Source organism: Zea mays, chromosome 6 (genome assembly GCF_902167145.1).
Source record: "Zea mays cultivar B73 chromosome 6, Zm-B73-REFERENCE-NAM-5.0, whole genome shotgun sequence".
Taxonomy (NCBI): domain Eukaryota; kingdom Viridiplantae; phylum Streptophyta; class Magnoliopsida; order Poales; family Poaceae; genus Zea; species Zea mays.
The window spans coordinates 45,925,910-45,935,572 of NC_050101.1; the positions used below are offsets into that span (position 1 = coordinate 45,925,910).

The following is a 9,663-nucleotide window of genomic DNA, read 5'->3' on the forward strand; positions in this document are numbered from 1 at the left end:
TTGCGTGCATCATGATGTCATGTTTGCTTGCAACTGCTGCAGATGCGAGTAGTCCTACCAGCCTTCATCTCCTTGCTTTTCTTGATTCTTTTGCATCTCCCTTTTGCCTTTAGATCATTAGGTGGATGTATGCTAACTTCATTAGGAATCTTTGTACCAACAAAAGACTCGAATTCATCCTGCTTTGAAGTGGCACCGGAAGGAATCATGGTTAGCAGAGGTGCTTCCAAATTCGATAAACCAGAATTTATGAAATCTATTCCTTCGTTTGAGTGCTTGGACTTCTGGATAAGATCTTCAAACTTGTTGCGTGCATCTGAAATTTTCTTTCTCATTGCTACCTCTTGTGGATCATTAGGTGTATCTTCTAGTAGGTTACCTTCATCATCAAAGTGTACATCCTTGCCAAAAGAAAAAGGATAGATTAGAGACCAACACAAGACAAACCTTTTACAATGTTTCTCCCATCTTTTCAGAATATACAAGACAAACCTTTTACAACATTTCTTCTATCTTTTCAGAATATAATACACTGGTAATTGAAGTTGTTTCTCGGCTCTAGGAACTTGTATAATATGCCGGCATGGGATGTCGTGGGACTCAAACAATTTGCATGAGCACCTACCAGTCATATTGGACTTGTTGAAATGAACCAATATCTCCTTTCCAGATTGGCTGCCAATTGTCACTAGCTTGATGTTGCCATGTTCAACTATTTCTTGAATAAAACAATCATCTCTGGAAAGGACTATTTGTTGTTGAAATTTATTAAAAATCTCATGTGTATATATGATACTACATTGCTTCTCCATGACCCATGGTGTCATCAGCTTAGGAGAAGTATGTAAGCTTTTGTGGTCACATTTCAACTCCTCTTGACGCTAGCACTCCAAAGCTGTGTCAAACCTCAACCAAAATTCGACAAAGGTCAATTTTCGATGAATGAAGCGATTGAAAAATGAGTTTGCACTCTCTGATCGTGATGTAGTCCTAAGGATCCCTACAAGACGTACATCCATAAAGAATGCCAGAATCCACGATTCGCGGATGAGAAATCTGGTGGTGAACCATTGGTTACCCAATAATTCAAATTCAGTAATAATAGCCAACCACTGCGACTCGAATTCCTGCATAGTTTCGGACTCCCACACAACTGAATGCAGTCTAGGCAAAAAAGTTTGATCCTCCCTTAAAGATGGACTGACATTCTCAGGCACCTTGTCCAAGATATGCCACATACAGAGCCTATGAATTGTTTCTATCATAATCTCGCTGATAGCAACTTTCATACTTGCACATTCATCAGTTACAATCAAATGAGGTGCTGCTCCACCCATGGCTTCAAGAAAAGACTTAAAGCACCATACAAATGACTCAATCTTCTCATTAGCGATGAATGCAGCTCCTAGGAAAACACTCTGCAAGTGATGGTTGAATCCGGTAAATGGCACAAATTTCATGTTATATTGGTTTGTAGCATATGTTGCATCAACTGAAACGGCATCACAAAAAATACTATAGTTTTTTCTGCTTATAGCATCAGCCCAAAAAACATGCATTAGCCTTCCTTGTTCATCCACCTCAAACTTATAAAAAAAGGCTGAATTCACTTCTTTCTTTCGCTCAAGTTGAGCCACAAACATCTGTGCATCCGCATCCTTGATTTTTGACCTAAGGTCACGGTAATAGTTTTGAAGGTCCCTCAGTGTGCAACCAACATTCTCAAAACCCCCATCACTGACATGAAGTAATCTATATGCAAGGGACGTGCCAATGCTAGCTTTATGGCAATTGAATAAAGTATTCTTTGCCCTCTCGGAAACATGACGGTTTGATCTAAGAAAATGCCGATGAGGGGGTGATACAAGACCATGGTTGTGCTGGTCGACCATCCTAGTAATCTTGAACCTTTTGTCTTTACCAAGGCTAACATAAATATGTGTGTCACAACCACACCTTTTTTCACTCACTTTATGAGTCTTCTTTCTCTTTTTCTCTGAGGGGTCGATAACTTTTTCATCTTTTGGTACATTGTATCCTTCTCTTGCACAATAATAATACTTGCCTACTATCTCTGAATCCTTCTTCTTATGCTGCCCAACACGAACTGAGAAACCAACATCATGCGCATAGTCCTTGTAAAACTTCTCCACATCAGCAAGATTATCAAATATCATTCCCACCGTTGGCTTCAAATTTTCCTTAACATTGGAAGATGATTTTATCGGAGTTTCTGCAACGTTGCAATGAAGAAAAGCTCCATCAGATGGGCCACTGAGATCCACACCATTTGCAACCAACACACCCACGACGGCGCCATCCCCCTTCACGACAGTTGCTGACGCTTGGGCGACCACGAATTGGCTAGCCTCTTCCACCATTTTACCCACTTATAAAACAATTAAACCTGACGCATGAACCTCTTCTTCAACCTCAGACCAGGACCACCGATAGGGTGGTGCGGTGGACTCGGAGGCGCGGGTCAGACGCGTCGAAGATGGAGGGCGTCACGTCGCGGGTCTGCCGAGGCTGGCGCGCGTTGGCGCCGGTCGGCCCGTGCTAGGGCGTCACGCCTCAGCTGAGCACAAAGGGCGTCGTGGACTCGTGGGTAACTATAGGTCAGAGCGCGGCAACGCAGGTCGGCCAATGATGGAGGCGCGACGCAGATCGGCCAGCCTGGCGCAACGTCGGATGACGTACGCGACAAGCGATCGGGAGGGAGGGTGCGGGAGCCCTGAAGCTTTTGAAGGAAGGAACGGTCGGCAGGAGGACGCGAATCGTAACTAAGTTTCAGATGCGGGCGTCTTTTCGCAAATTTGCTTCGAGAAGTGACCGCAGCCACAGGATCAAGATCTAAAGGCACTCGTTCATAGTTTCCATGGTTTGCACGCTTTTTAGGTTTGCAACGGATACGTTGCCTATTAATAATATTCTTTTTTCTAAAAAAAGCCATAATCAAATTAAAGCTACAAAAAAGTCGTAGTCAATAAGCTGCATGCTTTCCACACATGACTCAGTCGTCTTGTGCGTGTCATGGTTCATGTGCCCACGACCTTGCACCACCCGAGTGGAAATCAATTTCTCTAATTTATTGGTTGCCAAATTGCTCATTTTATCCGGACACGAACGCCTAAAAGCCTTTCGAATACCACCTCTAAATTTGATTAAACATAAAAAAACGTTTGACAGAATTATTCGGTGAACGAGGCGGCGTCCATTCTGCGGCGCGGACGATTCATCGTCGCCAACATACTGTACAGAGATATTTCGATTTCTTCAATTTTTTTAATCAGAGAGAGGGAAGAACGAGAGCGACAGAAGCAGAGAGCGTGTCGATAAAAAGGCGTAAAAGCCATCGCCACTCTTTCCCCATCCCACGCTGCCCTCGGCGCTGCGCCTGGCCCCGGCACCTACCTCCCCCCTCCCCACCTCGCCGCCGGCGGGTGGAGTCGGGCTGGAGCAGCCGCTCTCCTCTGTTACCCCCTAACCCCCTATAAAGAAAAAGAAAAAAACAGAGAGAGAGCGAGCGACCGGCGGCTCGGCAGCCATGGGGCACGGCGTCAGCTGCGCCCGCACCGGTGACGAGCACGACTACTTCCGCGCGGCGCAGGTCGGGGACCTCGAGGCCCTGGAAGCGCTCCTCGACGCTGACCCCTCCCTTGCCCGCCGCGCCACGCTCTACGACCGCCTCTCCGCGCTCCACATCGCCGCCGCGAATGGCCGCCTCGAGGTCCCTCCGCCGCCGCCGCCTCTCTTCAGCTGCGCTCCTCATCCTCGGGACCTGAGCCAGCCGACCACCTCGCTCACCTCCCTCCGTCTCCTTCCTGCAGGTGCTGTCAATGGTCTTGGATCACGGGGTGCCGCCGGACGTGGTGAATCGGCACAAGCAGGTGCTGGATCCCGTCCCATCGACGCTTTTTTTTCTTTCTTTCTTCCTTTCTTTCCGCCCTTTGCCGCTCGCAAGGATCTCTCGTGGGCTACCAGCTTCAAAAATCTCACCTATTTTTTTTCTTACCCTCTTCAATCAAATCAACAAGGTAAAAAATCTCATCTCTCTACCGGCTTGCTATGCTTGTTTTTCTCTGTCCAGACGCCGCTGATGCTCGCGGCGATGCACGGCAAGACCGACTGCGTGCTGAAGCTCCTGCAGGCCGGCGCCAATGTGAGCGGAAATCTCCTCCTCCTCTTCTTCTTCCGAGCGAGTACGAGTGACCAGCTACAAACAACTAACCGCTTCGCTGTCCGATCTGTGCCTGCCAGATCCTCATGTTCGACTCCCAGCACGGGCGGACCTGCCTGCACCACGCGTCCTACTTCGGCCACGTCGGCTGCCTGCAGGCCATCCTCACGGCGGCGCGGACCACGCCGGTGGCCAACTCATGGTGAGCGTGATACCTTCACTTCACTTTCGGGCCCTACCTACCTCGCGTGCCCTGCCGTCCGTCCCCTCGCCCCCCCGGCGACGACTCACTCGCTGCTGTGCAAGCCTGGCAGGGGTTTCGCTCGGTTCGTCAACGTGAGAGACGACCACGGCGCCACGCCGCTCCACCTCGCCGCCAGGCAGGGCCGCCCCGGCTGCGTGCAGGCGCTGCTGGAGAACGGTGCCATCGTCTCCGCTTTGACCGGCTCATACGGGTACGGTAGTAAAGTCTCCTGCTCCTCTTGGCTGCAGCTGCTCACCTGTACTGTACGCCGCTGCAGGTTTCCTGGTAGCACGTCGCTGCACCTCGCCGCTCGCAGCGGGAGCCTGGATTGCACCCGGAAGCTGCTCGCCTGGGGAGCGGATCGTCTCCGGAGGGATTCAGCAGGGTGAGCACCACATCTCTGTCTCTGCAGATCTTATTTCAGTGTACTCTACTCTACATGCCAAAGATTACATGTGGTGGGTGTGGGTCTGAGAAAACACGCGAACAATATGGGTCCCACGTTGAGCAATCCGTCATCAACCACTCGATGGATGATGGATCGTATTCTTCCCCACTAGATCTCATGGCGAATGGGACGTGTGTTGGCAGGAGGATCCCTTACGCCGTGGCGCTGAAGCGCAACCACGAGGCGTGCGCGGCGCTGCTGAACCCGTCGGCGGCGGAGCCCATGGTGTGGCCGTCCCCGTTCAAGTTCATCAGCGAGCTGGAGCCGGAGGCCAAGGCGCTCCTTGAAGCGGCGCTGACGGAAGCCAACAGGGAGAGGGAGGAGAAGATCCTCAGGGGCACCAAGCACTCTCCGCATCCTCCCACCTGGGACCACGCGAGCGACGCCGCCGACGCCGACGCCATCGACGACGCGTCCTCAGATGTATGCTTTGTGACCGCTGACAAATGTGGGACCTGATGCATCATCGCCCATTTTGCGCTCACTTGACTGTTCACTCACAGGCCAGCGCCAGCGACGCGGAGCTGTGCTGCATCTGCTTCGACCAGGCGTGCACGATGGAGGTGCAGGACTGCGGGCACCAGATGTGCGCGCCGTGCACGCTCGCGCTGTGCTGCCACAGCAAGCCCGACCCGGTGACGCTAGCGCTGCCGTCGCCAGCCTGCCCGTTCTGCCGCGGCAGCATCTCGCGGCTGCTGCTGGTGGCCCGGGCAAGCAGCGACGACGCAGACACCGAGAAGTCGGCGGCAGCGGCTGCGGCAGCGGCTGCCTCCTCCCCGCAGCTCGTCCGGCGGCGGTCCCGGCGGTCGCACAACCTCAGCGACGGCGGCAGCAGCAGCTTCAAGGGGCTGTCGTCCGCCGTGGCCGGTTCCTTCTCCAAGATCGGGCGCGGGTCGAGCCGGACGATGGCCGACAGCGACGGCTGCGGCGTGGACAAGCCCGAGCACGACCCGTGATCGGCATTGGATCCTGCGCATGTGGAGCCGAGCGCGGGGCCATTTGCGGACATCCAATCGAATCCAAGCCAAGCGTGACTGCTTGCTGCGAAAATAACCGCATCCTTTTCTTCTTCTTCTCCCCATGTCCCTGTCTGTCAATCCTATTCTTGGGCGTGCCAGGATTTGTTCACCTGGCCATTGCCGTATTCCATTGTCACCGACCGGCTATAGTATATAGTACTAGATTCCATTTCCATTCCTTCGTGCCCACGCAGCTGTGGTATGGTTCCAATGGTTGAGCCGAGTTTGAGTCACAGACATGTAAAACACCATCGGTGGTGTGTGTGTGTAAAAGCTGTCGGCCTGGAGAGAGCTGTGGTGAACTGTGGCTCCGTTCATGGCATCGCAGTATCGCACAGTCGTGAACTGTATGTGGCTGCCAGTGACGGCGACGGAGCTGGCTTGCTGTAACGATGGCCTGCCACGGCCACGGGATGTGACCTCTTGCCACGGCGTGTGATGTTTGTTGCAACGATGCACTGCACTGGCACTGGCACTGCAGCGCAATGGATGATGGATTCAAGTCAGGTTCGGCCTGGCCGACCTGTCGCCTGCTGCCACTGCCATGGCGTCCGTCCCCAACCCTTGCGCTCCATACCCATAGGCAGGGCTCGGGAGATAGCGGGCACAGTGGTCCTCCTCGTCCCTGGTCCGGTGGTGAATCTGTCGCTCTTGCTCTGGGGCTCTGCGCCGCTGCCGCCTGCCGTGCCCGGAGGAAGGCCCTGCAACGTGCACCGCGGGGGCGCTCTAGCTGCTGCGGCCTCACCGTCTCCGGTTCACAGGCAGGACTCCGTGACCTCCCTGCCGGCCTGGAGGGGCCACGGCCGTCCGGCTGTGCTGTGGTGCCACCTGCCGAGGAGCGGCGGTCGTCACACTCTGCCAGAGAGGCGCTCAGAGCAGTGATTACTCTGTCTGCAGCAGGTCCGGTAAAACAAAGGATATGTACGGTAAAACAACTCGATTTGAAGTTTGAAAAGGGATGTGGAATTCGTTCTTGTTGCAGTTCACACACGCAGCCGAGTTTCGCGAAGACGACGACTGCAAGCAAGGGACCAAAAAAAAAAAAGGAAAACGCAGGGCGTACGTCGTCTGGTTTGACTAGCTAGGGGGGCAAGCGTTTTGTCATGGACGCGTTTCCAGTCCGAGATGGCGTGTCATTGACCAAGTGCCGCAGCTGCAGCGGCGGCCAGGCCAGCCCCCGTGTGGCCGGGAAGATATTTTGCCAGCCTGTGGTGGTTTATGCGCGGTAGTTGTACGCGCTCTAACTCTAGTCTAACCTAATCTGTCTAACTAATCAAAATATCTAGGCACACCGCACACTTGATCGTCTGATATAATACAAATGCCGCTGCCACCTCACAGTCACGGTACCGGTGTCTCTGTCAAGCTTCTAGCTAATCTGGTGGTTCAAGTTGTTAGTTAGAACCGGTGCTTTGGGTTAGAAAGGAAGAAGACCAATCTCGGCCCCAGTCTGCAGCTTTGACAGAGCCACAGTTTACCTGCAAAGACTAGTCTACAATAAAAACTCTTGATTCTTCCGAAATTCCACGAGCTGTTGGAGACTTTGTAGCCCCTGCTTGTGTGTATATACACACACAAATCCCCAGCCATTGACTCAGGTGGTGAAAACGAAACGAAAATGACGGTTTCACTTGGGAAGGAAATCAGAACAACGGTCCTGGCATAATTTTTTTTTTCAAAATAAAAAAAATAAACGGTCTTGGGCATGGGCATGCGTGCCTACAGGCCAGCTGCTGACCTGTTCAGGGTCACCCTGGTAGGCACCAGCTGCTCACCTGCCAGAAACATCATCGCCACGACATACACACACCGATACATCAAGCGTCTAATAGGTATACAAAGCGCAACACCAAATATGTAATCATATCTTATGTACAAGCGTGCAAGTGAGATACTTTATTTGTTAGATTATGATCCAACTATAGTTGACAGTTAACAATTAAACTCTTTCACCATAAGCTCATATAGATTTATAGATAACCCCCTAACAAACCACGATTATATCTACGGAGTAGGAACTTCGCTTGCTAGTAAGGTCTGATTGCATATTAGTTGTTTCCATGATACAGTTATTAGGGGTGAAAACGAAAAGGTAATTTTCGGATACCAGAAATCGTTTTCGCAGTTTTACCGAAATTTAGGTCTAAACGAAAACATGAACGGTTACCGAAAATACGGAAACGGAATCGGTAGAAAAAATCAAAGTCGGAAACGGTTTGGGCCTCTTCTGACTATTTTCGAAAATTAACATTTTTATTCGGTATTTTACTGTCGGTAATAAGTTATTTTTTCAGAAACATATTAAATATGAACTGACCTTTATAAATTCATCTTAGCTTAGAAAAATATGAAACTAATTTATTATTTTCTTAAAATCAAGATCTATCTAATGGTATATAGTTTAGAATCGTTTGAAACTTTTATAAATCTTATTTATGTTTTCTTACCTGTTATTATTGTTGATACATATATTCATAATTTGCACGAGAACTTAAGAAGGACCAACATGACACTAATTATATTGACTATGCCAAGTAATAGGAGTACAAATAGAATGTAAGTGTCATACCATTATACACATCTTCATTCTACTTTACTTAAATACATAATAATAATTTTATTATTGTATACTTCTTACCTTATATATTTAATGTGACATCATACCTTATACATTATTACTAATTTTATATGAATGTATGACTTATGTGAATTTTTGAAGTCAATTGAAGGTACATGTTACATTTTTTATCAATCGAATTTTAGATTCGAATCGTAACCGGTGTAATTTTTGTACCGAACTTTCGTTTCCGAATTACCGATGTCGTTTTCGTTTCCAGAGTTACCGTTTTTGATCTCATTTTTTGAGAAAAAAAATGAAAACAAAAATAATTTTAGTGTTTACCTATCGTTTCCGACCATTTTCATCCAGTTATGAATTATGGTTGCCATACATACCTACCCGTGACTTTACTTGCTCGGTCTATAACACAAATACAATACGTTTGCATGCATCCCGTCGAGGCGTCAACATCATTCGGACTGAACCGGGACCAAACCAGTCTGGATCTGATTCCCTTACACACACTTCACTGTTTATTACCTCCTAACCATTCAAGAAAGTCTTCGAATCTAAACCTCACGATCATCGTTCTAGCAAGCTTCAGCTGGGAGAAGTGCTCATTCAGCGTTGGGAAAACTTGAACGGCAGAAACAACAAACAAGTTCCAATATCAGTTTCCGCTGATGGTACAAGATGGTAGGAAAGAGGCAAACTTAAACCCAAATAAGCATCTGATTGTCAACAAACTGAATATCTGAACAGGCCGGCTGCCTTCCGGGCCCTCTTAGCTGATTGCCATGGTTTCAACTGATATGTGTTGGGCGCCAAATTAGGCGGCGGACGATCTAGCACTGGGGTTGGACGGTCCGCGGTCCGGACGGTCCGCGCGTAGAGCCAATTAGGGTTCCAAGTTTCTTGCTATGGTTGTTGACTAGATTCGCGGAATTAACTCGGGAGATTTGTTTGTAACGGGTCCAGCCCTCCTCCTCTATAAATACAGAGGAATACGGCCGATTAAAGATAATCAATCGAATCTACAATCAATACAATTCACATTTTATCTTGTACATTTAGGAGTAGTTCTAGTTTAGTCTTCCAATCCCTAAATTCTCCGTTTCTCTTTAGCTCTACTTAGATTAGAGGTGTCTAGGTCGGCCTGCCGAGCCTAGACAACACATAGGATCTTCCTCTCCGACGGGGTCCCTCTCGGGA

At 49.5% G+C, this 9,663-nt stretch overlaps 1 protein-coding gene across 1 annotated transcript; it reads left to right on the forward strand.

Annotated features, from left to right (window-relative positions):
• The first annotated feature begins 3,377 nt into the window (after nucleotides 1-3,377).
• On the forward strand, nucleotides 3,378-6,064 carry LOC100501573 (uncharacterized). Its single transcript, NM_001196264.1, has 8 exons — nucleotides 3,378-3,730; nucleotides 3,831-3,890; nucleotides 4,091-4,162; nucleotides 4,261-4,382; nucleotides 4,495-4,635; nucleotides 4,702-4,809; nucleotides 5,016-5,295; nucleotides 5,376-6,064. The coding sequence occupies exons 1-8, from the start codon at nucleotides 3,548-3,550 to the stop codon at nucleotides 5,826-5,828; spliced, it is 1,419 nt and encodes a 472-aa protein (NP_001183193.1). The 5' UTR covers nucleotides 3,378-3,547; the 3' UTR covers nucleotides 5,829-6,064.
• The last annotated feature ends 3,599 nt before the right edge of the window (nucleotides 6,065-9,663 follow it).